The following is a 27,852-nucleotide window of genomic DNA, read 5'->3' on the forward strand; positions in this document are numbered from 1 at the left end:
TCATCATTTTAAGTGGGGGAACTTGCACAATCGGTGGCTGACTAAATACTTTTTTGCCCCACTGTATTTTTAGTACTATCGTAGTACTATATACACATAATGAAGAAGTTGCTTTAACTTAGTAAACATTATAATTTTCTGACAACAGTAAAAAAAAATTTTATGTTTTACTAAATTAATCAGAAGTATAAAGAAATATAAGATTAATGGTAACATTTATCGCAAATCACGAATGAGATTTAGTGAAATATCTACATAAGTGTAGTGTTCGGAGTGATCATGAGACACTGTGGTAAAGTTTCACAGGATTATTTGCAGATAGTTATGAATCCAGGATAAACACTGTGGGCTCCAGGAGACGGGGCAGAGGTACTGCAGGCTGTCTGAAGGCACACTCACACACTGTCACAGAAGAGTGCAGGGATCCAAACAAGCTGACTCCAAACTTTTACATGTGTACGTGTGTCTGTAACTGATCAGGATTTTTAGTTGTGTCTATCATCAAAAACTGAGTTGAAGTGTTTTAACTCTGATGGCAAACTCTCCCTAACACGTCCACTTCATGCATGCTTCCTGATCTGTCACGCTCATCAGTGGCTCATGGATGTCTGTACTTGACCACAGAGGCAGAGCATCGTTCAATCCTGCCAGCTGCCTATCTAGGGAGCATTTCAAGGATGACAGACTCCACTTTCTCTGCAGCAAGACAGCTCATAACGTTTTAACAGTGTCTCCCTGTCCTCATACTTCTATATCATCTTCTATAATAGAGAACTATCATTGCAATCTACACTACAGCTCAGAAGTTTGAAGTCCATTAGAAACGTCTTATTTTGAAAAAATACTAAAATTCTTTTTCATATTTTGCAAATTTGTCAGAAATATAAAGAAATTAAAAGAAATGTCAATGATTAAAACTCACATTGATCACTAATTATGATTGATGTTTGCACATTTGTATAACAACAATTACAATTATTTAATTATCAGTTAAACCCACGGATTAACTTTCAGTTCTTACAGTAAGAATCCTCCAACAACCTTTTGTAAGAAACATGTTTTTGTCTTTCTTCAATTTTGAGACCAACTGAACCCACAAACCTGAAGCTCCAGACCCCAAACTAACCAAATGTAATGTTTCCTTAATCAGCACAGTCATTTTAGCTCTTGGTGTGTGATGTCTACTCACAGTTTTGGTGCTTGCTTCTTCGACTTGATCCACGATCGTCTCCACAGCATCTCTCTGCTGTTTCCTCTCTCCTCATGCTTCTCTTCATGCGTCCTGTCCTCAGATATAATCCAACCAGCTGCCTCCTTGTTTCCAGCTTGACTTGTTTAGCAGAATTTCCAGTTAAGATAAATCCAGAAAAGTTGTCCTGCTTCAAAAGCTCCTCCAGCTGCCTGTCTTGTTGTCCTCCTCTTCTTTTGCATTTTTGTATTTGTATTTTTTGGACTTCATGTTGCCATGACAACATATCACAGAGCATTATGGTAGATTAAATCAGGGGCTTCTGTCCTCCTGCAGAACTGTTGGTGATGTCGTGGGGATTTAAAGTTGTGTTCGTGAGGTTTATCTTTAAACTCACTGATCCTGCAAGAGCAGGAATTAAACTACAAACCTTCATAGTCCCCATCAGTACTGTTCATTCTGCTCTGCAGCAGTGGTCACAGGGGCAGCTTTGAGTAGTTTAAGCACGTTTTTATGACATGTTTATGAACAGCTGTCTGCTCTGATGTTTACTGGGTCCTTGAATGTGTCATGTTGACGTCCTGGAGTAACACAAACACACAAACCTGTTTTATTCTGAACCACATTTATGTTTTCACTTTGTAGTTCTAAGAGCTGATTCCTGTGTTGTAGTCCAGATAGAAGAGGAACACTGGAGCCTTTGCATGGTTTAGTCTGGGGTCAATGTTTTATGTAGCAGCTCCACCTACAGTTCAAACAGAGGAATTGCAGATAAAGCGTCAGGCACCCATCCATGCTCACTGATCTGTGTCCTTTTGATGCTTTTACTTTGACATCTCATAAGAAATAACAAGAAAAATCTCAAACAAATCCACTGAAACTGATCATGAGCTACAGTGTAAAACAGACTGTTAGTGTTCTAGACTGCAGTGGTTCCTATCTCGAACTTTACGGTCAGCTCATGATCAGTAGTTACTTTAATTTCCTGTTATCAAATGAAAGAGAAGGCCAACTGCTAAACAGCTGAACAAATAATATAAATCAGTTGTTTTAATTCAGATTGGTAACAGCATAAACTGCTTTCCAAAAACAACGTTTTCATATAGGTAAATGCTGCAACGCAAAGATCCTCTGTATGTCTGGAAATACATACATTAAATGCATTTAAAGGATTTTCTTTCATTTTATTTCTTGAATTGGAATTTTAATCGCCAATAATAATTACACATTTAAGGAGGTTGATACAATACTGAACAAATATTCAAGAGGAAAGACTCTCTCTCTCTCTCTGTCGGCAGGTCCCAGTTCATACCTATATTGTTGTTGTTGTTGGGGTTTCTCTGTAAATGATCAGGTACAGACACATGACTGAAAATGAATGTAAAAAGTAAGTTCAAAGAAACGTTTTAGTAAGTCTTCCAAAAAGCCTGACGGCCTATTGCTCAAGACCCAAAACAAAAAGAAAGTCAAGTGGCCAACTAGGAACTGAATGGGACACACTGCTTCTTTATGTTGGCGGTGGCTGTAGCTCAGGTGGCAGAGCAGGTCAGCCACTAATCAGAAGGTCGGTGGTTCGATCTCCAAATATCCTTGGGCAAGATACCCATGTTTGCCTACTGGTGGTGGTCAGAGGGCCCGATGGCGCCAGTGTCCGGCAGCCTCGCCTCTGTCAGTGCGCCCCAGGGCAGCTGTGGCTACAATGTAGCTGCCATCACCAGTGTGTGAATGTGTGGATGACTGAATGTAGTGTAAAGTGCTTTGAGGTCCTTAGGGACTGAGTAAAGCGCTATACAAATGCAGACCATTTATGTTGCACTTTAAGAAGCTTTATAAAATCAAGCAGCTTGAAAAAGGTTATAATTCAAACAAATACATATTTCTAATGGTGGTATGAAAATAGGGGACAGATGTTACTTTTAATCAAAGACAGATCCATATTGTTAAGTGATCAGTTTAGCTTTGTCAGGTCACAATATGCTCAGGGAGAACGAAACATGAGTAGAAGACATCACCATTTTGAAGGGTAATAGTTTTTTAAAGAATTGCTCTGAGTAAATCTGTGCTATTGTAATTTGAAGTAAAGAAATCATTCTACATTTTATTTTGCTTTATTTAATTGTTTCATAGACACAACAGCCTTCTTCCATATTTCTTTATACACAGTTGTTCCTGCAAAAGATGGAAGTTGTACAAGCCTTTTACAGCTCCCAACATTTCTGTTTCTTTGACTGTATTGCAACTGTAGGACAGAGTCTCTTCAGGAGTCTTTTCTGCTGGAGAACAGATGCCACACCTTAAATCCACAGTGTTAAGAGAAAGCATGGAACTCATTCATTTCTAAGCCCTGATTACAGCCCTGAAATACAAATTCAACACCTTGAATCAACTTCAGATGTCTACATCATGTATCAACAACTAACAAGGAGACAGGCCTCACCTGGCCATGAAATATACTTTGTAAACTGTCAAATTATATGTTAACCTCTAAAAACGGGAGACCATGTATATAAGCTCTTTGCATGATCTTACACTGGGGCAGTGAGTTTATAGCAAATCCTTTTAAAATGCATCGACTGACAAAGTAGCCTCCCTGCACATATATAACAGGAATTGTGAAAATGGACATGGCTGTAATTCCTTTGATGCACACGCTTCTTGGGGCCTTGGATGTCTAAGATTGTGAGTCCAGTTCCAAAAAGTTCAGTGTTTTCATTGAATGACCTGTGCGGGTTTTCCTACATCTTGCAGTGCAGTAATACTTGAGGAGACTAAAAGTGAAATAATAAAAACGAAACCTTTTGAAACAGTAAAACATTAAACAGAAACAAACCTACTCTGTACACTACCCGAAACTAAAACAAAAAGTCAAACTAAAATTGAAAGAAAATTAAAACGAATTAGAAAATACAAAACTGCAACAAGTCATCGCAAGTTTCCTATCGCCGTCCCACCCTTTACCCACAGTCTCACCCTGCTTTTGTCTTTGTTTGTCAAACAAGTGCACTGCTGTCGTACCTGTAGTTCATAGCAGGGATGCAAAGTGTGAGAGGGGCTGTATAAACAAGATTTTGGAATAACTTAAAATAAATAAAAAGGTGTAGATTTAGATTACTAGATGATGAACCAATTCTGGCATCTGTGTCTCCTCGTGAGGTATAACTACAACACTGACCCCTATTCACGATTCCGTGGAATTACACGTGAGCCGACGCGTGAATTTTACAGTACACTCACCTCTTCCTTATTTAGGTACCAGAGACGAAGCAGCAACAAAATAATTTGCCTTTAAATTCTGATTAACAGCGAAATAATATTCCCTTTTCTGTCACCTCATCATATTTGCTCTCCCCTCAGCCCATCATCGCGTCCATATGCAGCAATGGCGCAAAGAAGAATGTACTCAACATTTTCACTTTTGAGAGGAGAAGAAGACAAAGGGGAAATGGCGCCATTTACTGTTGAAAGTTACCGAACTTCTTAGTCAAGACTAAGATGGATCTTTAAGAGCTGCGAGCACCTGACACTGATCAGTGTTACGGTGTAGTGTCTGCGTGGCAGTGGAGCCACAGAGGTAGGCGGAGGAGCTGCGCTTCTGTTGCGCAATGCGTAGTATCGGGCTGTTGGGTCAGCACAGAGGAGTGCACGTTCTTATTTCTGGTCAACTTTAACTGACAGCAAAGCCTCGGTAGCTTAACTGTCAGCTTTTACGCCAACGCGAAGAAGCGTGAGAGCTGAAAGCTTGGTGTCGCGGTGTGAGAGCTGAATGCGTCCCGATTTTCTGCGAGTGCCGCTGAACTCCGAACAGGTGTTGGGAGGCGCGCCGCCCGGAGAGCGAACATGTCCAATGGGAGAGAGACAAACGCCGCGGAAAAGTGAGTACGGGAGGCGAGTGAAAAGTCAAGGACACGTCAAAAGTTGGAGTTGTTTCCCACAAAGTGTTTATGTGTGGGTCTGTCCACTTCAGCGGTGACATATCGCCCGGCAAATGTTGAAAAGCCACCTGTGCAGATCTATAAATGTGATTATTCGCCTTTGTCTGTAGCAGGGAAACGTGAATGAGCAGAACTTTTTTCAATGTTTTTAAAAAGTTTGTGCTGCACCAGGAAGGAGACTTGTGTAGTTTCGCATTCTTTCACGTAGTGAAACGGAGAGTGTTACTTCAAACTACAAGTTAAAAAAACTCAATTAGGCTTCCGTATGTTTTTAATCGAATATTTTGTCCCACTTGCTGCGATCTTATTAAACAACGAGTCTTTTAGGCAAATTTCACAAAGTAAACACGCCTGCATGTAAACGCGGATGTCAGCTTTAACTGGGAGGCATGCTAATCGCTGAACCCGAATAGATCTGGTCCATTATCTCATGCTAATACTGCAAGGCTTGTTTTACCCTGAGTCACAGGTGTGTGTGTGTGTGTGTGTGTGTGTGTGTGTGTGTGTGTGTGTGTGTGCAGCAGCTCCTCTGAGATGACCCTGAAAGAGTGTTTGGATGACTGTATGGAGGCGTTGGATCTCTTCCTTAACAACCACTTCAATGAGAGCCTGGAGAAGCTGCGACCAAGGTGACACAACAATCCATAGTCAGGTTTTAGCTCTCCGGAGGTTTCATGTAACTCTTACGATGCAGGCTGTATGCGCTTGTGGTGTTCTTGCTTTGTTTCACAGTGTTCACATTTTCAGTGTGATGTCAGCAGTATTTTAGCCTTTGGTGATATTTAGAGACTTATATGGTGTGAACCGTGAAGCAGTGGCCTTCCTGTCAGGCTTCAGTTCTCCAGGATATGAAGTGTTTGCCGAAGCTGACGCCCAAGGTCTGACTGATTCAACAGCGTACAGACTGTTAGGCCTGCAAAATAAACACTGTGCACAAGACGGACTGGGATGGTGGAAGAGATAGAAAGAATAAAAAGAGCCAGATATTTACTCTTATCTTTGCGCAACAGGGAAATGCAGTAACTACATGTTTGCTTACAGCCTGAGGTGTGTGATGTTGATCCTGCAACTCTGTGTTTTTATGTAGAGTGAATGAGAGCATGTACCATGCTCTTATCTACGCCACAGTGTTGGAAATGCAGGCAATGATGACTTTCCAGCAGGATGACATCACCAATGCAGGAAATACCATGAAGAGTGCCCAGGAGGTCTGTCAGAGGTCAGGATGTCGAGATTGTTGTCCCCTGATTCTGTCTTACAAAGGTTAACGATGGTAACACCCCCCAATCCTCAGCTTGGATGCAGTGAACTATTCTTCCACATTCCATGAGCCACAGAGGCAAATATTAAGAGCTGCATGTACTTTTATGGCTCCCATGTGACCATAGTACCAGTTTGACTGTGTTTGCATAATAGAATTCGCAATAGCAACTTCTTAGATAAGAGAAAATAGACACATTTGATTGGCAAATGGTTGATGTGTCAGATAACATGGCTGCAGTAGTCAGTGTCTGAGTGTCCTGAAGTGCCATTTGATTTTTATTTTCAGGTTTCGACGGAAGTCTTCCAGCCTTTCCAACAAATCAGCCGGGGGGTCACTTTCTGAAGGTAAAAGGCTTAAATGTGCCACTCGTGTAGTTTTAAAGGATCCTTCCAAAAATGCAGTGGAGAAATGTCTACTGTAAGTCATTTTATTTAGTTCCATTTTTTTGAAGAAGCCAATTTCCCCATCTGCCTGTACTTAAATAGATATCTTTAAACACCCCTGGACGTTGCATATTCGGTGGGGAAAACGTTTCTTTACTCATGCCAGTTCTTTCTGCAGTCTAGGAAGAGTCTGACACTAAGTTACTACATCTGGATGAACAGAATCCACATTTTGGAATCCTCTCAAAAAGTTCCATTACACATTGATATACCAACGTGATCTCAGACACTGCTAAAAAACTGATCATAAGCGTGCATAATTTTTACTGTGTGTGCCACCTTGGTTTAATGTGATACCATTCCAACATGCTGTCATGTATTTTGCATGTAGTTTTTTCCAGTGTAGCTGAGGCTGATGGGAGTGCAGGTTGTAGACATATATAGGAAAAATGAAAATGACAGTTGAGCTAAGAAAAGAAAACCAGGATAACCAAAGAATTACAGTTTAACAATGCATGGAAGTGTTACTAATGTTGGCTCAAAATTATCCTGCAACCAAAGTTATAGATGTTGAGTATTTCAGAATGCAGCTATGTGATTGGCTGGCAGACTCATACTTGTGCCTGTAGATCTGCTTTAACAGTGTGACTTAAAGTGCCTTAAACAGATCAGAGAACCTAGAAAAAGGAAAATGAACAATAGTTGTTCCAGCACTGACGGACCCCAGCTATTAATGAACACATTCAGGCAACTTTTGTTTTTCATTCCTTGCTGTGATGCAGCAGTGAAACCATTCTTTCTGCAGTTGACTCGCCGCTCTGAACCGTTGAGGCTAGGACCCTCAGCTCAGAGTTCTTCCTCTCCACATTGCCACATTCTTGCATAAAGGGGCCTGTATGTCTGATATTATAGGGTCTTGCACTATATCAGGGGTGTCAAACTCAAATACACAGTGGGCCAAAATTCAAAACTGGAACAAAGTCGCGGGCTAACTTTAATATTTATTGAAAAAAAAATCTTCCTCCAGATATAAGAATGAATCTTTTCTTATGGACTCAAATAAGTTTTGCTGGAAAACTGAATATGGAACAAGCAAAGCTTAATACTAAACAATATATATATTAGCTGTATAATACCAGTAGGCCAGCTCTAATAGTAATTTGGTATGGCTTCGCGGGCCAAATGTAATTAGGCTGCGGGCCAAATTTGGCCCACGGGCCAGAGTTTGACACCTATGCACTATATAAATAAAATGTATTCGAACTGATAAGCTGACTAAATGTCTTCAGTCAGGATTGCATATGGAGGGTTAAGCTAGGAAGCACCTGCCTGGTAGATGAACACCAAACACAGGAGTATACCTAGATTTTACACTTCATCATATATAATTTATCATTTAATCTGTGTATACATGGATGTGTTTTTGCAGTGCAGCTCCATGCAGAAGTCTGTTATGCAGAGTGTCAACTCCAAAGAGCTGCCCTCACCTTCCTGCAGGTGCAGTATGCTAATATCCTTCTAACAAAGTAACAATTTCTCTACACTTTCAAAAACAGCACAACCTCCCAGTCTAGTCTTCTTAAGGCTGCACAAGCTGTAGAACCTGCCTCATATAACACATAGCATGCAAAAACCATTTGTGTCATGTTAAATTTGTTTGCAAACAACACACAGGTAAACTGTAGCGATGCATTCCTTGCACTGTTTTGCAGGATGAGAACATGGTGAGTTTTATCAAAGGAGGAATCAAAGTACGAAACAGTTACCTTATTTACAAGTAAGTAAACAATGAAACAAGAAGCTGTTTTTAAGTAAATGTGTAATGTTTATAATGCAGTATAGTAATTAAAGTAATTCTGAACTTTACTTTCACTTGTCTGTATTTAATGTCTAAACAGAAATCAGTCACTAAAACATATTTGCACTGTGATTATTAAACGGCTACTTCACCAGTTTTACAGTTGAAGGATTTGCTGATTTATCACAACTGCAAGTCCAGAATATTGTGAGATACAAGAAATGATGAAGTCAAAGCAGTCTCGAATAAGTGTTTCCTGAACGCTTCCATGTTTTTACTTTTCATTAACCTCTGTAGTAAAACGGTGATATGATAAGCTGTGTGATTAGAAATGCTTGTCTTTCATAACGCAGAGAGCTGCATTCCTTCATAAAATCGCACCGCTGTCTCAAAGAGCCCAGCCACGTTCACTTAGAGGGAGGAATAGCATTCGGGATAGGGGCGTTTAACCTGGTATGTCCCACATTATATATTTGCACTGCTGGGTGGCTGCATGTGTATAATTACGTGTTTGTATTATTCCGTTTATCAGATCTTCTTTGCTTACAGACTCTCTCTCTCTTCCCTCCGCGGATACTCAAAGTTTTGGAGTTTGCAGGCTTCTCTGGAGACAAGGTGCAATGAACATACACGCCCACCTCTGTGTATTTAATCATTAGCTGACAGCTGTTATTTTATGATACTTTCTGTTTTCTTTTTAATCCTGTTCAGGAATACGGCTTGTCTCTTTTGAACGATGGTGCGACGGGGATGAACTTGCGCTCTATGCTGTGTGCTCTGCTGCTGCTCTGCTACTACACCTTCCTCACATTCATACTAGGTAGTGCTAAAAATCAGGGTTTTTTTTTAATCATTCCTACAAGACGCCTGTGTTATATTATATGTCCATTTTATCCTCTCAGGGACAGGCGAGGGAGAGGTGGTGGAAGCTGAGAGATTGCTGAAACCTTTCCTTCTGCGTTACCCACGGGTAACTTACTCTAATTATTTATAAAAGCTTTATAAAAACTTGTCTGTATTCAACTATTGTCCTTACTGGACTAGAGACTATGAGACCTTTCAGTCAGGTTTCAGGGCCTTTTGTGGTACTGAGTCTGCTTTTATCCTTCTATCTCAGTTTTGCTGGACTTGAGTGCTGCTTTTAACCTTTTTGACTGTGACTTACTCAGTGAGCGCTCGGAGACTGTGCAGCAGTCAAGCATGTGACTCCCCCTGGGTAACACTTTCCTATGTCACTTAATGTGACACCTGGAGTTCCACAGGCATCTGTCCTGTTCTGTTTTTCTTTGCTGCATGCTCCCTCATGGTCAAATTATCTGCTAACATAACATTTCTTGTCATATACAGATGATTTATGGTTGTATTTACCTTTTGAGTCTTGGAAATCACTATTACATAAGAAGGCTCGATGAGTACATTTTTGGATATCCCACACTTTCTTACAGTTAAGTCAGTTCAAAACCGAAGCTCTCCAGTATTAACTGAGAGGCTGAAGCATTACCTGAGCTATTTAACTCCTTTTATTAAAAACACAGCTTAAAAACTTGTGACACGTTTACAATTAGACAAACAAATCAATGCTGCGGTAAAGATCAGTTTTTTCCACCTCAGAAAAACCTCCAGACTAAAAACATCTTTGCAACCTTCTGATCTGCAAAGGATTATGCATGTCTTTGTTACTTCTAAACTGGAATATATTGGAGTATAACTCTATACTGTTATTAGCCTTGCACTGGCTAATTACAGAATCCAGTATCCAGAAGCCTTTAATGGGGTTGTATATACATATGTGGTAGATAATGCTGCAGGATCATTAATGTTGGCTTCTCGGTCAGTCTGATCACGTTGTGGTCAAACTTATTTCAGAAGGAGCTCGTGTCTTTGCTGTTGTTGCACTGAAACTCTGACCTCAGACATCAGCTGTAACAGGTTTTGTATTTAAGGACAAACCTTTTTTGTTAAGCGTTTGGAAAATGCTGGTGTCTAGAACTGTAATTGGATGATGGGCTGCTGTTGGGACGTGTCATGTAAACATGGTGAATGTGTGCAACGTCAGTTTTGTTATTCTATTTTATTTTAGTGTAAAGCACTTTGGTTTTAAAAGTGTTATAACGATGTTGTTTACCAACTGTGTGTTAGTCTCCTGTAAATGACTCACAGACTGGGGTGGATATGCATTGTTGCTAACAGACAACATTTGAGGTGGAAACATTATGTGAGAAAATCAGTTCCTGTCAGTTTAATTGTGATTGGTTGATTCAGTCTGCAAGTGTGAGATAAAATGGAAAAAGGAGTCCTAAAAACATTTGAGGCTATTTTATTGAACTTTTCAGGGTTTCCTTGTGACTAGCTGGCCTGTAACTACAGGGGTCCAACAAAGAATGGCCACGCATCATACTGATGTCTTCGGAAATTTATTTCTCTCTCTCTCTCACTCTTATTGTCTTCAGATACCGTGAAAACTGAAGAAACACAAAGTTTACAACATAAATGTTTTGAGCTTATCAGTCTCTCATATCAGTGTCCATAAACAGTCTTGTGCAAGCAGAACAGAAAAATGCACAATAATGGATATCACAAAAATGTCCTCTCATTACCACTGTAGAACACGTATGCAACATTATACAAACAATATACATGAAACCATACCGTGTGCGCCTCTTGGACCACATGCAGAATAACATTAACGCTGAGGCTGTAGATGCATCGGTAGCCATGTATCCATGCTAGCTCCACAATGCCATGGTTGTGCTCTCAACCAAACTCTGGTCATGTGACAATTACAAACTTTACCTCATACAAACATTACAGCACTTTACACATTACAGCATGAATCTATCACAGAAACATGAAATAACCAACTTTATTTTAACTGTCTCAGGGACAGTTACATGGCCTGCTGGTTAGTGTGTCAGCAGTTAGTTTACCAGCTATGGTAAACCTTCGAGGTAGTCATGATGTTTCAACCATATACTGTACCACAGACTAAACTATGATTCAAGCATTTAAAAAAAACCCTTGAAGACAGCTATCACCCCCAACCCAGTAATGTCTTTTGCAGTCCAGAGCAGCTCAGTTCAAGGCTGTCATAATCAAACGCTCTGCTACGTTAGGCAGCAGAATATAGCTTCCAGTTTTCCTTCCATGTTGTGAGTCCCATGGAAATAAAATCTCTTGTTTAATCAATACAAAGAATGAAAACTAGCGTGCCTGCACTCCTGTCAGTGCCATTGTGTCTTTTGTAACTGTCGGTAGCACTGGCTGCTCTTCAAATACGTCCATGTTTACATAACGAGTAAGTATTTGGAGAAGAGTCTTTTGGTTTGCTGCTTCAGATTTGACTGATTTTATTTTTTAAAATAAATACACCAACTTATGGAACGTCGATACTGTTCTTTAGAGTTCATTATTAACGTGTCATTTCTGTTTTGATGTTTAAATGTTTTAGTTTTGATGACATGGCAGAAGCTGACTGCATTGTAGTCAGCACTGTGACAACTGGCTGATTAATAAACACATTTCTGATGATCAAATTGTTTTTTTAATCTAAATGTGACCTTTTTTAAGTTCCCCATTAACTGAATGTGTTTGGGTTTCTAACATTTGGCCAGGCAGTGCAGGACACAGGGCTGTAGGAATTTTTAACTCATAATTTTTAGTATTTGAAGTCAGCACAGTAGTATGGTGGTTAGCTGGATTTGAATCCAACAGCCAGCCTTTCTGTGTAATGTTGGCATAGGTTTCCAGGTACTCTGGCTTTCTCCCACAGTCCAAAGACTGTTTAGGTTAACTGGTGGCTCTAAATTGTCTCTAGTGTGAATGTGAGTGTGAATGGATGTCTGTCCCTCTCTGTTAGCCCGCTATGTTGGCGAACTATCCGTAATGTACCCCGTCTCCCTCCTTATGACCACTGGAATAGGCTCCATCCCAGTTCTGACTCTGAATTGGATAAGCAGAAGAAAATGGATGGTGGGATGACATTAGTTGAACTCATATTTGCACACACGAGAGTAGCTGATAAGAGTGGAACTTAGCAACAAAGAACCTGTATGGAGTAATGTGGTTAAACTTTGACCAGTTGCAGTTCCATACACAGTGAAGGATCCTTATAGTGGTCAGAACAAACGTATGATAACAGATGGGAATTTTGGCCAAAAAGGCAAAACCGTATCATTTATTATTGCCAAACATTTCTGTTTTTTGTATTGCTTGTAAATGTATATTGTCTCTGACGGGTTCACGCCATAGTTTTCACACAGTCGTTGATTGTATTCACGTTGCCATCCATCCACACCTTGATTCCTTCGACCCGATACTGTCTCAAACTTCCACTCGCACGATCCTTGCCGAGGTCTCTCGTCCATGTCACGCTTGCTTCATGCCATCACTACCACTCCGCATGACGCACATTCTCGTAAATTCACAATCCTTCTCTCTGCTCCACCTTTTACTCACAGCCCATCCCAGAGAACAAACTGAGCGCTCGGATGAAAATTTCTTGATCAAACACTGCCAAGAATGATTGTTGTGTGATGTGCCTGCTTCCAGGTAGATGAAAATTTAACAGTGTTTAGATTTGTACATTTTTCTCTTTTCTCTAGGGGGCCATATTCCTCTTCTTTGCTGGTCGAACTGAGGAAATCAAAGGGAACATTGATGAGGTGTGTCAAGAAAACATTGCTTGATTGCACTTCTTGAGGGTATGAGGAGCATTTATGATACGTCACTTGCTGTGGCAGTGTTTCTATGTTTTTAAGGAAATGAGCTCCAAAAAACCAGCGCCCAGTGTTAATATTAAATGTACAACATGCCTTGTCACTGTCCGTGTTCTTCTGCTCTACGGTTTAATTTCTCTGCGCTTCCAGGCAGTGAAATTCTTTGAAGACGGCTGTAAGGCCCAGCAGACATGGAAGCAGTTTCACCACATGTGCTACTGGGAGCTGATGTGGTGCTTCACGTACAAGCGTGCGTGGAAGATGGCGTACTTCTACGCTGACCTGCTGAGCAAGGAGAGTCGTTGGTCCAAGGTACAGAAATTATGACGGGAGAAGATCAGAATAAAATTTATTGTCAGACATTTTGAGGATTTAATACATGAATCCTTTCTTTATGGTTCTCCCTGTTAGGCCATGTATGTGTACATGAAAGCTGCTTACCTCAGTATGCTGCCTAAAGATGAGGCCAGGCCTTTTGGGGAGGACGAGGTAGAACTCTTTAGGTAAGCAGGGATTATATCCTTACTTCCTCTTTACCAGTATAGATGCTGTGAGGTGAGCGGTATAGTTCACGTAAATGTCTCTGTGCTTTTTGCTTACAATACAGACAATATTTAAAAAAACATAGCTACTGTGATGGCATCCTCTGCTTTCTGTTGTTCTGTTTCAAACAGTTGGGACCAGCATTTCTGCCGTCGCCATCTTGGTTGCAAAAAAATAACTAGACACAATAAAGAGGGACGTAGGTCACTGCGTCACATTCATTGGTTTGTGAATAACAGGTCCTTAACCAATGAGCATGTGGTTTCGTACAACAGATAACCCTCCATTCTGAAACGTGACATGCCTAAAAACAGAATTTTATTTCTTCAATAAGTAATATTACCACAGGTATCGCCATCTGGCGCTTTCAGTTAGAATACAGGTTTCAGGCACTTTGGTTATTGGTTTCATTTTTCACATGGATGAACACCGTGGTACATTTTACAGCTAAATGGGAGGGATATTTTTCCTTTAGAATATGAAGAAGACCAAACTTTGATGTGAAAATGTTAATTAGTGTCTTCCTGCAGATTGAGTAGGCACCAGTTTGTGGAAGCCAACATGTTGCCCTGCCATCTTGAATACAGTGGCCTGGATGGACATAGCTATTCCACTTAATCGTGTTTAATCACATATGTGGTTAGAGACCATCCACATATGTAGCAAAGGAGAAAGGAACTCACAGGTTTCTTGAAAAACGGAAAGGAAAGAGACAACATGACTGGCATCTGAATAAAATCTTATCCTCTTCCTCCTTACCTCAAGCCTCATCTCCTGATCTCACGTCAGGGCTTTAACAAAGGAAAGCGTGAAATGACATTCTTATTTATTCCCAATATTGTTGCAATTAGTTATTGTCAGCAAATAGACATGCACTCGTCAAATCTCCAGACAGCTAACAACAAAACCACAAACCAAACCACAAAAACATCTTGTTGTTAGCTAACATTATATTAGCTGGTTATAAGCTAACATTAAGCCAGCTAATTATTGGCTCAAGGGTCCTAAAAGTCAAACTTTCCCTCTGATAAAAAGAGATTACATCCTTACATCACATGGGAGTTTATTTGCTAAGTCCAACAATGTTAAATCCATGTCAAAGAAATTTTCACTACTAACACTAACTAACAGCAGCTAACAGCAGCTAATAGTGGTAGCCCTCAGTAACTCACCTCCGTATCGCAGTCACTGGAAAGAAGTGAGCTTCGCTGGTCAATCGATTTTTATCCTTTCACAAAGTCTTGTAGCCTACTTTACAATAAATAGACACGGACACATATTGACAGCTGAGGTAAACAGCAGAGTAACAGCCTACACTCACTACGATGCCAAACAGTCACATGGTGTACTTAGTAACTGAATCATTCGTTGGTGTGTCTTTGTATATCCCCTGTCATTTTAGACAAGTGCCCACCTTGAAGCAGAAGATAGCGGGGAAGTCTCCTCCAACGGAGAAGTTTGCAATTCGTAAAGCCAGACGCTACAAGGCTGCCCTCCCAGTCAGGTTACCTGTACCAGTGCTGGTAAGAGTTACGAAATAAAATAAACACATATAACGACTGCTATGTTTGATTAAAAGAGCGTCCCAACAATATGAACTGCTTCATTACAGGAAATGATGTACATGTGGAATGGATTCAGTATGATCAACAAGACACCAGAGCTAACTGAAGGCATGATGCAGACGTTGGTGGAGGCAGAGCGCTCTCTACTGGAAGCTCCTGGTATTGCTGCCCTTTTCCAAACTGTGAAACAGGAACACGCAGTTTTTCATGTTTGCTCATGGTGTCTGCTCCGTCCCCTGCAGTAAACGAGTACACAGTGGACGACCGCTGTGTGATCCACATGTTGAAGGGCCTTTGTTTGAAGAATCAAGGCCTCCTCCAGGCTGCTGAGGAGTGCTTTAACAAAGTGTGTTCCAGGTGAGCTCTAGCAGAGTTTCAAACGCAGGCAAGTTATTTCCTGCTCACAGTGAAAGCAGTTTCTTCAGAATCAATTAATCTTGTGTGAACAAATTAATATCAGCCTTTCATTGCAACGTTTTTTTTGGCAACACTGGTTAACACACTGTGTTTTCTTGAATTAGTGGCAGAAGAGGGAGTACTTCAGAATCTTACTACTTTCTTCTACTAAAACCTGTAATACAAGCTTTTTACATCAGTGTTTTCTCTGATTTTCCAAACATTGCATAAATTCTGCAGGTCTTCCTTTTAAAACGTATCAGGGTAACTCTTCATTGGACGTCCTTTCAGTGCCCTGTTTGTTTTGCAGCCATAAAACTCTCATCTCACTACGTCACAGTGTGAATATTTGCGTGGCAATCAAGAAGGACTTCCAGCTTAAATTACACTGACAGTCCTCATGAGAGACGTTTGTTTATTCACCAAATTGGTCAGCCACCTGCAGCACAACCCTCAGCCTTCCCAAGGATGCCACATTGAGTACAGTGCAGGATCAACATCATAGCCTATGTCTTAAATGAATGTCCGTGTTGAATGAATATTTAACTCGCTTCTTATTGCAGTGAAAAGAAGATCAGGTTTGACCACTACTTGGTGCCCAACTGTCTCGTGGAGCTCAGTCTGCTTTACATAGACCAAGGCAGAAGGGATGAAGCTATTAAAATACTGCACAAGGCCAAGTAAGTTACTCCTTCAGTCTTCACTCTCCATATTATTGTGAGACTGCAGCATTCTGTTTTGAATATAAAAGTTTGCACTACTTTTCTACCATTTTAGCGGCACTGGCAGGGAGCTAGAACCTTATTCAGCTGGCTTTCAACTGAACAAGCCCACATAGTGTGCCTCACATAGCCACGCGTTTTTGCTTCCATTTGAGTTCAGTCTGAGCAGATGATGAGCCCAGCTTCACTTTAGTGCCAATGGAATGTAAATGAGTAGTAAATGACACTAATTAGTTGGACGGAAGTTTAAAGTGCTGGCATGCTGCACCACAAAACAAAATTAGGTATACACTCGCTGGTCAGTTCATTAGGTACACCTTGGGTTGTCATGATAGCGGGTACGTAGCAGTCATAAAGGACTGCGCACAGTGTGCCAAGATAATATCCCCAGCAAAATTATCTCACAATCAGCCTGAACTGTTAATACAAGGCAGGGTGGATCCATGCTTTCATGTTGTTTATACCAAACGTGACCCCACCTGAACGCTGTACAAGAAGTCGAGACTCATCATACCAGGCAACTTTATTCCGATCTGCTATTGTTCAGCTTCAACGAGCTCATGTGAACTCAAGACTAGCTGACAGGAGTGGCAACCCAGTGTGGTCTTCTGCCGTTGTAGTCCATCTGCATCGAGCTTCAACACCATGTGTGTTCAGAGATGCTCTTCTGCATACTTTGGTTATAACAAGTGGTTTTGTTATTTTATTTTATGGTGTGTTAGTATTGTAGTTGATAGGTTATGGCCTGTAAATGGTAAATGGCCTGTATTTGTATAGCGCTTTACACAACCAGTCATCCACCCATTCACACACACATTCACACACTGGTGATGGCAGCTACATTGTAGCCACAGCCACCCTGGGGCGCACTGACAGAGGTGAGGCTGCCGGACACTGGCGCCACCGGGCCCTCTGACCACCACCAGTAGGCAACGGGTGAAGTGTCTTGCCCAAGGACACAACGACCAAGACTGTCCAAGCCGGGGCTCGAACCGGCAACCTTCCGATTACAAGGCGAACTCCCAACTCTTAAGCCGTTATCTTGGCGTAGTGTAAAATTGAAGCACTACGAAACAGCTCGTGTGTATCCAAAAGTAAACAACATTAGTGTACTTGTAAAACTCACAGAATCCTGAAATGCAAAATTAGGAAAATGATGTTTTTTAGGGGTTAAATAGGACTGCAGTAAAATGGTTGTTAGCAACTGTAGGGAACACTAGAGGTCACCCTATCCCTGTGTAACCATGTACGATCCATTAGCTGATAATGACTCCAGCTCTTCAAGCGTGATCCTCTTTAAGGGTGCCGATGCCAAACACTTTTATCCATTTCTCATCCATCTGCTTGTACTTTAGAAACGTGCATCCAACAGCAGCATATAATGTGTATGGCAAGTTAAGTTTCATTGCAGGACACGCCTTTACCACGTCTGCTGTTCTGACTTACAGGCACAACTACAAAGACTACTCCATGGAGTCTCGCACACAGTTCAGGGTGCACGCTGCTCTTGCCAAACTCAAGGCTGATCCCGGTGAGGATGATGACACCCACCTCTAAGACTGCTTGGGCTCCTTCCGCTGGAGTCTCCGATTCCCCTCACAGTTACAGCTACTTCAGTTTTTGACCAAAGTGCCTTTTTCAACAAGAGTACACTGGGTATGGTATTGCTGTGGTCAGGTTTACCTTTGTGTGATCATATGCACTCCACAATTTAAGCTGGACAAAGGTGTAATCTGTAGAATATTTGTCAGTGAGGCACAGCTGAGGGACCTTTAATTTCACCACCTGCCACAGGTTAACACACACTTATAGGCCATGGTTTTATTGTTTACACTGATAAACACCAAATCTTAAGCAATTGGAAGCCACGAGAAATATTTAATAGAATGAAAACCTAATAAAATGCAATGAATTTATTTTACTGTTCTAAAAGAGCTCTGTGTAATATGCAGTAGTCACTCCCGTGACGTCTAAGTACTACGAACCCTAACACATTAAAATATATTTGGCTTCTGAAAGTAATGTTTCTCCCAAATGTGGACTTTTTTTAAAATTCTGCATTCCTACAGACACACAAAAACTTTAATTTACCCTCAAAGTTTTTATTTTTCCCCACCAGCGAGTTTGGGTTGGTGTTACTTCATCATCACCGATGAGAACTTGGACCTTACAGGGTTAGACGCTGCTACTGCCACGGGTTTGGTAGTGTATGAGGTGTTGAGATGGCTAGAGCATTTCATGTGCAGCTGCACAAACATATTTTAGACAAAGATAACGAGCATGAAGGAGGACTGGCTCGTGCACTGCGCGCCCATTCTGTACGGGTGCAGCATAAGAGCACGGCAGAGCCAGTGAGGCTAAACTACGGCTTACTGCTGTTCACACTCAGCGAGTCGGTGCCGAGACACGACGTGCGCTTTTCAGAAAACTTGAGTGTAAAAATTATTTTTGTATAAATAAATTGTTCTCATGGATATCTGCAATCATGAAAATTGCTGAACTTGGCCTCGTGTCATGTTTTAAACACACCCACACCATCTGTGCAGAGGTTTTATTTATCTGGAGCAGTCCTGAAAAACTAAGTTGAAAGTTGGAATCGTCACATCTTCACAGAAGGACAAAACTTATTTTTAGCCATTTGAACGGTTCCATTGAACTGTACTACACAGCACACCTTCAAAACTATCAAACACAATCTGACCCAGGCCCAACAGTTATTTACGTCTTTAACGACTCGGTCCAAGACTATGAGGAGGCAGCAGGAGGTGCATCGGAGCCTGTTGCCTGTTCCTCTCTCAGTCTGCGTTTCATTAGTTTCTTCTTCTTCTTCTCTTCCTTTTCTATTTCAGCAACCATTTCCAAGAACTTGGGGCTGCGGGGGTCCACTGCATAGCCAAAACGCTCTCTGGCCTCAGCCAGCAACCTTGTACGGCGAGCCTTTTCCTCCTTTAGCTTCTGTTTGGTTTCACGCTTTTCTCTGCGCCAGTCTGCTATCATCTTGGGCATTTTGGCCATGTTTGCGGCAATGAGCTTCTCTCTGCGGTGAAAATAGAAAAGATAGCAGATGTTAGTGCTGTCCATCATACTGGCTGGTAATTAACATTGATTTTGAGAGAAATGTCCTGGCGTGAATATCGTGGTTTTTACAGTAAATTTGGTACAAGCACTCATGTCAGAAGAACTTAACATAACTTCCGATTCCAAAACACAACAGTCTCAAGTTGCTTCACACTGTAAGGTGAACGGTGCCCAACAATCAAGCACTTTGCAATGGTGGGAAGGAAAAACTCCCTCTAACAGGAAGAAGCCTCCGACAGAAACAAAGGGAAAAACTGCAATCATCCATCTCAAGACAGCAAATGTCTTTAAAGGTTTTCTGATCAACTGTGCCATTTGCCTAAAGTAAATAATTAATGGTCCAAACTTTGAACACGTAGTATGACTGCTGTGAAATTTAGTTTCCTGTACTGAATACTTTTCAAGATCTACATCTTTTTTTAAAAAAAGGTCTCTTTGCTAACCCTCCACACCATTTTTCCCTACATCTGATTCAATGTTTGAAGACGAATATCCTAAACACATTCACTCGCGCATTCACATCTGTGGACAATTTGGATTAATCAGTTAACCTATCCCCACAAGCTGCATGTCTTTGGACGGTGGGAGGAAGCCGGAGTACCCGGAGGGAACCCACGCAAACACGGGGAGAACATGCAAACTCCACACAGAAAGGCCTGATGGTGGAATTGAACTCAGGACCTTCTTGCTGTGCAGCAACAGTGCTAACCACCGTGCTGCGGTGTACCCCGCCTCTCGCCCTATGCCAGCTGGGATAGGCTCCAGCACCCCCTGCGACCCTGAAAAGTATAAGCGGAAGCAATTGGATGGATGGATATCCTAAACACTGTTAAAAGATAAAAGGCTGAACTTTTCATTGCCCTAAATCAGGGTCTTTAATCTCCGGTGTCTTCAGTGTCTGAATTTTAATTTCATTTAAAAAGAATCAAGTGTTCCTGCAAAGTCTAAATTTGAGCACACACTAATAAACATATGCCATATTGCAAAAGACTATTTCTGAATCATATGTAGTTGTAATAAACAGTGTAACAAAGCATGCAGAATAGTTTAACGTGAAATTCTTAGTAAAAAAAAATGAAGAAAATGGTATTTTCATGCTGGATGGAGCAGATATTAGTCATGCCACAAAAATATCAGTAGGTATTATTATCTGAACAGAACAAAATTTGAGTTTCCAGATGGTATTTTGATTTTAACTAAGATAAGAAATTTGTTCAGATTTTTCATTTTCAAGTCCTACTCTACCTATCATTTCAAGACCTAGTGCCCTGGAGCTGACTAATAATTCAGGTTTAGTTTGAAATGTACAAAGAGATATTAAAATGCAACAATGTAGCATTTTTATTTATGTATTACAATTGTTGCAACACTCATTTAGACAGTCAACACACCGACCGTCTGATCCCTGCTTGCCTGCAGCAGTCGTGACATTAGGTTAGCATCTTGTGTCAGATTACCAGTTCGGCCATTTAGACACCACAGCTTGACCTCGCAAGACTACTCCTGTGAAATCATCCTGTTTGCATGACTCGTTTAATACATAAAAATAAATGTAGCCAAAGTTTTTACACTGCCACCTGAATTAGACTCCTGCAGGGCAGTAGCTCTCAAAAATGAAACGTATACATATATTTAAGAAATTATGTTCTCAGTTATAATTACAGTACCATCTGGAAACTCCAGTATTTCATTCTTTCAGTTTCGTTTTCTTTTTTCATATTTTAACTAGTCAACACAAACATTTTTGATGTATCTACCCTAAACTAGAAATCCTAATTCAATTTAATGTTAGGAAAGACCAGTGAGTTTTTAACTTTAATCGTTTTTGGAGATATTGATGTCCAAATATGGCCTAAAATTTCAAGGACTGTGAAAAAAACCATCTGAAAGTCAATATACAAGTTCAAATTTAGCCATAACATTTTTATGCAAATCAGAAATGGTCAAGCAGAAGGCCGGTGCTGTCAGTACACTCCTGCAGTGTTTTAGATTAACTGAAGGCTTTCAAGGGAACTTTTTAGAACAACCTGATAATAATAAATTAATTTGTCCAACCTAAAAGTAACAAATGCGTAAACTAGTTTTTCAGCATCACTCTCAGACAGGATGTTTCTAATTTTAGAGATACTGCACAGATGAAAGAAAGCAGTCCTACACATTTGTTTAATATGCGTGCTGAAGGACGTGTCCTGGTCAAACTGACTGCAAGATTCCTCACAGTGTTACGGGAGGCCAAGGTAATGCCATCCATGGTATCTGGATATACACCAAATACAGTGATTAATCTTAAGGTTAGCCCATCAAAATAAAACTTTTTCAAAAACCCTGAAAAACAAAACAACAACAACACAAACACAAACATCAGCCTCAGATCAACTTTGTCTGACATACTAGTTTCAAGGGAAGCGGCAACGGTAAACAACGGACCTGTGGACATACTCCAAAGCAATAAGCTAATAAAACGATGCCTAAGCTTTAAGCTTAAGTAGCTTTCTTTTTACCTGGCTAAATCACCATGGTAACTTGTGCTGAGAACATAACTTGGTCCAGAACAGTTTATGTTTGGAGTGTGTGTTTAAAATCAGCTGGAAGCGCCACGTTTTCACCATTTATTAAGTCTACAGTATGTTTTGTGTGCGATATAGGTCCTCTCCTCCACTTTGCACATGCAAACTGTCGAGCTGTCCCCTCCCAACACTGCTGAATGAAGCCCAGCTGCAACGTTAAAGCAGTGCAAACTGTGTTATTGTCACTGGAATTTGCTTTTATGTTTGATCCCTCTGTAGTTCCAGCAGTCTTTTGCACAGCTGGAACTACAGCGACTCGGACACAGATTAGAAAACTGATCAGTTACATTTGCTATCCATCACCAAGAATGCCAATTAAATTGATCTGGAGACTAAACTTCCACATGTCCTTTATGAAGCTATGGGACTGTTTAATGTTCACTAATTCCTCTCAGTGTGTCTCTAACTGAAATAAGAGGCACTCGACTGATTCAATTTGTCTGGAGGAAGAGCCAGATGATGTGTCACAGTCTCCAACTCCATCCAGGAGTTTTGTTAAACCAGCTAACACAAAGAAAGCCGTCAATGAAGAAGGAGTTTTGGATCAAACTGTTTCACTTTTCTGAAAGTGAGAAGTGTAAAGCTGTATTTGTGTTAACATAATGGCAGCTTTTTCCTCCATATTGCATGAATGGAACAGAGAATGGGAATAAAGGGCTTTGTGCCGGGGGTCAGCTCGTCAGCAAATGTTTGAAGAAGAAAAACTGAAACTCCATCTGGCCCACTGGTCTTATTAAAGTGCAACTTTAAGAAGGAAAACAAAAACTTGTCCACAATACTTGGATATCACAGCTACACTTCAGAAAACCAACTGCGGACTTTAATCCATCACACAAATCTAAATGAGTTTAAAAGTATTACAGTTTCAAGAAGTTTGTCCTTAGAGATTAATGTAATTGTTGATTCAGCTGTGGTACACTACAAACTGGTCACGTAAGCCCAGAAACCATCAGTAAAGTGTTTCGAGAAGTCAAGACAGAAAGGCCTTCATCCATAGACTTGTACAGGACCAGAAGTCAATGTAAAGCCATACGTATCACCATCTGGTGGCCATTCAAAAGAATACACGTTAAAGGTTATTACACTTTGGCTTCACGCTCTTGAAGCTACGCTCGTCTTTTATTACCGTCTATGGTTTATACTCATGATGACATCAGAATGCCTGCGTGCAGGTGCTGCTATGCTTAGCTGAGGTCAGTTCACAGCTGATACCACCACAGCAAATTCAAGGAATGAGACTTGAGCATTTCTTGGAACATCTAGGACTACACTGATTAGACTGGACCTAAAAGATGGATGGCGATGTTTCACATTGGTTAGTGAGGTCATTTTGAAGCCCTGAGCTGAGTATTTGTGCTGTTGCCGTTTTGAAACCACATCTGATGAGTGAGGCGTTGATCTGTGTGTTACACTGTGGGACTCTGCAGGTTCGCAGTGTGACAACACAATCACGAGGTATACCCGCTGATGGTGCTAAATGAACAACATGTTTCCCACAGGCGATGTCACTACCCGATCCGTACCGGAAACCCGATCGGTACCCCGCATGCGCAAATCTTACGTCACTTCCTCTCTTTGCCAACATTGCGACATTCAATATATTTGAATGATGCGGTTAGCGCCCAGTTAGCTCCTAGCATTTCTCAACAGCTCTGCCTCCTTTTCGACTGCCCGGGACATTTAAACAATGGATAATCCGTATACAAAGAAATTCATGCTTTTCTCCTCAACAGAGAGCGTCCCCCGATTGAGCAACAGCGCCGTAAAATAAGAAGAATGGCGCCTAATTACAGAGTTAATAATGCAGACTTTGTAATATCTCACGTGTAGATTCATCAGCCAGATGAAGTGTTTACTGACAATTGACAGTGATAGCGCACATCATCATCACTATTCCAACAATCCTCTCCTCACAGACGAGCATAAACACACTCGACTATCGCTAAATCAGATTTAACACACGTTTGTAATGACGATAATTCAGTTTATAATAGGGTTTATTCGCTCGGTCAGCAGGTGGCGGTATCCTCGTACACTGGGGAGTAAACTGCCATTAAACGAACAGAAGAAGAAGAAAACATCTGCACATGCGCGGTACGGATCGGGTAGACCCGATTTGTACGGTCAGACTTTACACATGCGCAGTAAGGATCGGAGAGTCCTGATCCGTAACTTTTTTTATTTTTCGTTTTTGTCTACATTGTACTGAAATGCTTCATTATTGCAACCATTTTAAGATATACTTGTTATTCTTAACATTTTAACAGATACTCTGACCCATAACTATCGTAAAACGCTACGACCGGAAGTAGAAACCTTTCGCGCATGCGGGGTACCGATCGGGTTTCCGGTACGGATCGGGTAGTGACAGGCTTCTATACCTATGCACATATTTTCCAAACAAAGGAGTCACCCCTGGAAAAAAAAAGTTTACTTCACTTCTCAAACTTCAAAGCTTCGTGCATCTTTAGTGTACAGTCTATGGTAGGGCTGCTCAATTAATCGAATTTTAATCTCGATTACGATCTGGGCTTTCAACGATCATTAAAAATGACTGAGCCGATTATTAGCCCCTCCCTCGTGCTTTACTCTCGCGCTGCTCCGTGTGGCAAATCGAGCGCACCTCTCTGCATTTCGAACATACGTCACAACAATTAAGAGCAGCGGTCTCCAACCTTTTTTTGCACCACGGACCGGTTTATGCCCGACAACATTTTCATGGACCGGCCTTTAAGGTGTCGCGGATAAATACAACAAAATAAAACTAGTACCGGTACCGAAAAAAAGATTTATTCATAACACACATGAAAAGACCCAGGAAAACCGAGTAAACGATAAAAACGATAACAAAATAACACTGAAAACCGATAAAAACCCTGAAAACCAGACATTTCACACCTGAGCCTCAACGCTCGCGGCCCGGTACCGGTCCGAGGCCCGGGGGTTGGGGACCGCTGATTAAGAGGACCCGAGGGAAGCTCGGAAAGCTAAGCAGAAGTTATTTGGAGAGGAGAGTGACTGCTGTTGGTTGAAAAGAGGTAAAAAAAAAACTTCAGTGGTGTGGAAACATTATGGGTTCAGTCAGACGTGGATCAAGTAGACACAGTGTGTAAACTTTGCTACAGTGTAGCTGCACCACAGAGCAACACTGCAAAGCTCACTAAACATAGATGTTTACATTTTTCATTGATTTTTATATTGCAAACATTTGCACTGTTATCAGTATTTGCACTGTTTTATATTATTTTTTGACAATCTTTAAAGTCATTATTCAACACATTGTTATTGTTAAATAAATATCGTCAAATAATCGAGATCTCAATTTCAGTGAAAATAATCGTGATTATCATTTTTGCCATAATCGAGCAGCCCTAGTCTATGGTATCAACTCTGGGGAAGTTTCTTAAGATATGTTCAAGCTGGTGACTCTCATTATAATTATAACATACCTGTCTGTTTTAACAAGGATGGTTGTGTACATTTAAAGCTTCCTTGAGTCTCATGAAAGACATCTCGATCTCTGATTAACCAAAGTACGCCATCATCCATGCAGAGAACTAGAAAGTTAAAAGCCTTTTCCAGTCTGTGACTAAGCTAAAAGCTCAATGTGCAAGACAAGAACATGACAAAAGGCGTGGAATATGTTGTAAAATGAAAACATTAAGTCATTAAGCACATTTTCATATTAAAGTAACTAGTTCACAAACAGGGTCTCCGCTATGTGATCCAACAAAGAAACAAACTGGATGTGATCCAAGGAGTGCGGCCAAGGTTTTTTTTTAAAAAGTTGCACTCTAATGAGACCAGTGGGCCAGATGGTGTTTCAGTTTCTTCTTCTTTAAACATTTGCTGACGAGCTGACCCCGGCATGGAGCCCTTTATTCCCATTCTCTGTTGATATGTGCTGCATTCATACAATATGGAGGAAAAAGCTGCCGTTACTACAGCTCCAAAAAAAATAAAAATAATATTTTTTTAAACTTGCCCACAGAAACAAGGGAAACAAGATCAAAGAAAACCAATCACGCCTCTGATTCTTCACAATTATCCATCTTCTTCTACTTATTTGGGCCCAGATCAGCAGCCGAAGCAGAGAAGCTCAGACCTCCCTCTTGTGAGGATGTAGATTGACAGGTAAATCCACAGCTTAACTTTTAAGCTCAGCTCCACTCACACCTGAACACGACCCTGAAATTGTTTAATTCCTCCAGTTGGGCCACTCCGAGTCCTCGACTGTAAAGATGGATGGTGAAGTCCACTCCTCAACTCGGAGTGGGAAGAACCATGGCCTCAGACTTGGAGGTGCTCATTCTCATTCCTGCCTTTTCACACTTTCAAAAGCTTATGCCACAGTTCTCATTTTACTAGCATGGTTTGGGTCATATGAGAAGGAAGGACCTCCTGTGATGAAACGTGAAATTGACGTAAATCACACAGTTTGGCTTTTGCAGTGACTACAGGCCAGCACAGATGGAACGTTTTGGACTTCATTTCACCACTAATAAAAAAAAAGACACCCATATCCATCTACTACAGCTGGAAGAAGGAGCACTGAAGGGTTTCTCACTACATGTGGAGCCCAAGCACCTTACTAAGGTTTTCTTTCAATGTCTCTTTAGGATGGTGGAAGACAGCTGGATTTGTCCACACATTTTCCTCTATACATTTAAAACCAGACCCTTTTCAATGGGTAACAATTCATTAGGCCCGCCACGCTGGTACAGAAGGGAGCTAAAGCCTGCCACTCTACCTTCTTCAGTACACTTAAGACAAGCTTCTATTTTATTAGATACAATTTCTAATTCGATTTGATTTTACATTAGCTTATTTAAAAATCCTGCTTTAAAAAGTGCTCTTTTTAAAAGCTTGAAAGAGAGAACTATGAAAACGTGTTGCTAGTTACTCTGTAAACGTGTTTGACAGAATGACAAACACTGGTGAGGACGTTGTCCGATAATGGACGCACTGACGTTAGCCATGTAGCCTTACCTCGCCAGCCGTTTTTCCCTCTCCTCCTTCTCCCTGGCTTCTATGTTCTTCAGCATCACCTCTAGCGGGGGATGCCACTGGGTTTCCTCCGCAATAATCTTCTCCAGCTCCTCATGTGTGGGCCACAGAGATGCAGGATCGATGCCCGACACAGAGCCATACCGACCGAACAGCTTCTTATCGTAGCGGGCTGTCTTCTGCCATTCCGGCGTCTTCTCGCTGTCCTTGTCCGGGATGTACGGGTTCCGGAGGTTCAGCTTTAGAGGTTTGGGATTATAGGACGCTGTTTGTGATAAAGATCCACACGGAGAGTTTACAGAAAGCACAGCTTTACAAGATGAGAAGTCCTTTAAAGTCCTACATAAGGCAGCCGTCCTCCTGCACAGCATGTACGCCGCCATGTTTCTTCTAACACAAGAAGGACCCGGAGTGAAGTCATAGATGCCTACCGCAGTGCCTGTTCAATGCGACAGATGACCGTTCCGTGTGGTTTTTACATTCTTAATGTGACAGTAGTTTGTTTTTTATGCAGTTTATTTTTATAACGTAGGGGCAGCACGGTGGTTAGCACTGTTGCCGCACAGCAAGAAGGTCCTGAGTTCAATTCCTCCATCAGGCCGGGGTCTTTCTGTGTGGAGTTTGCATGTTCTCCCCGTGTTTGCGTGGGTTCTCTCCGGGTACTCCGGCTTCCTCCCACCGTCCAAAGACATG

General features: G+C 41.2%; 2 protein-coding genes across 3 annotated transcripts; one reads left to right on the forward strand and one right to left on the reverse strand.

The window, feature by feature from the left end:
* Positions 1 to 4,370: 4,370 nt before the first annotated feature.
* LOC309704690 (tetratricopeptide repeat protein 39A) lies at positions 4,371 to 19,007 on the forward strand. Of its 2 annotated transcripts, none has more exons than XM_082530061.1 (18): positions 4,371 to 5,061; positions 5,646 to 5,750; positions 6,209 to 6,340; positions 6,671 to 6,729; positions 8,198 to 8,265; positions 8,481 to 8,545; positions 8,920 to 9,019; positions 9,116 to 9,181; positions 9,278 to 9,386; positions 9,469 to 9,536; positions 13,168 to 13,227; positions 13,432 to 13,593; positions 13,693 to 13,784; positions 15,227 to 15,347; positions 15,437 to 15,548; positions 15,632 to 15,746; positions 16,349 to 16,465; positions 17,956 to 19,007. In XM_082530061.1, exons 1-18 carry the CDS (start codon positions 5,027 to 5,029, stop codon positions 18,062 to 18,064), a joined length of 1,695 nt encoding a protein of 564 aa, XP_082386187.1. In that variant the 5' UTR covers positions 4,371 to 5,026; the 3' UTR covers positions 18,065 to 19,007. The 2 variants fall into 2 exon arrangements, with proteins under 2 accessions (XP_082386187.1, XP_082386186.1); XM_082530060.1 differs by having other exon boundaries at positions 4,372 to 5,061; positions 5,643 to 5,750.
* gadd45gip1 (growth arrest and DNA-damage-inducible, gamma interacting protein 1) lies at positions 18,366 to 27,606 on the reverse strand. Its single transcript, XM_082530120.1, has 2 exons — positions 27,142 to 27,606; positions 18,366 to 19,544 (listed from the first exon to the last, which is right to left on the reverse strand). Exons 1-2 carry the CDS (start codon positions 27,540 to 27,542, stop codon positions 19,253 to 19,255), a joined length of 693 nt encoding a protein of 230 aa, XP_082386246.1. The 5' UTR covers positions 27,543 to 27,606; the 3' UTR covers positions 18,366 to 19,252.
* Positions 27,607 to 27,852: the final 246 nt, after the last annotated feature.

This window comes from Aulonocara stuartgranti, assembly GCF_965226115.1.
Source record: "Aulonocara stuartgranti genome assembly, chromosome: 4".
In the NCBI taxonomy this organism is placed as follows: Eukaryota; Metazoa; Chordata; class Actinopteri; order Cichliformes; family Cichlidae; genus Aulonocara; species Aulonocara stuartgranti.

Coding starts and splice junctions, on each gene's coding strand:
- LOC309704690 (XM_082530060.1), top strand. CDS start 5,027: ATGTCCAATGGGAGAGAGACAAACGCCGCGGAAAA. Junction 5,062..5,642: donor GAGACAAACGCCGCGGAAAA/GTGAGTACGGGA, acceptor GTGTGTGTGCAG/CAGCTCCTCTGAGATGACCC. Junction 13,785..15,226: donor GACGAGGTAGAACTCTTTAG/GTAAGCAGGGAT, acceptor CTGTCATTTTAG/ACAAGTGCCCACCTTGAAGC.
- gadd45gip1 (XM_082530120.1), bottom strand. CDS start 27,542: ATGGCGGCGTACATGCTGTGCAGGAGGACGGCTGCCTTATGTAGGACT. Junction 19,545..27,141: donor AGGGAAAAACGGCTGGCGAG/GTAAGGCTACAT, acceptor TTTTCACCGCAG/AGAGAAGCTCATTGCCGCAA.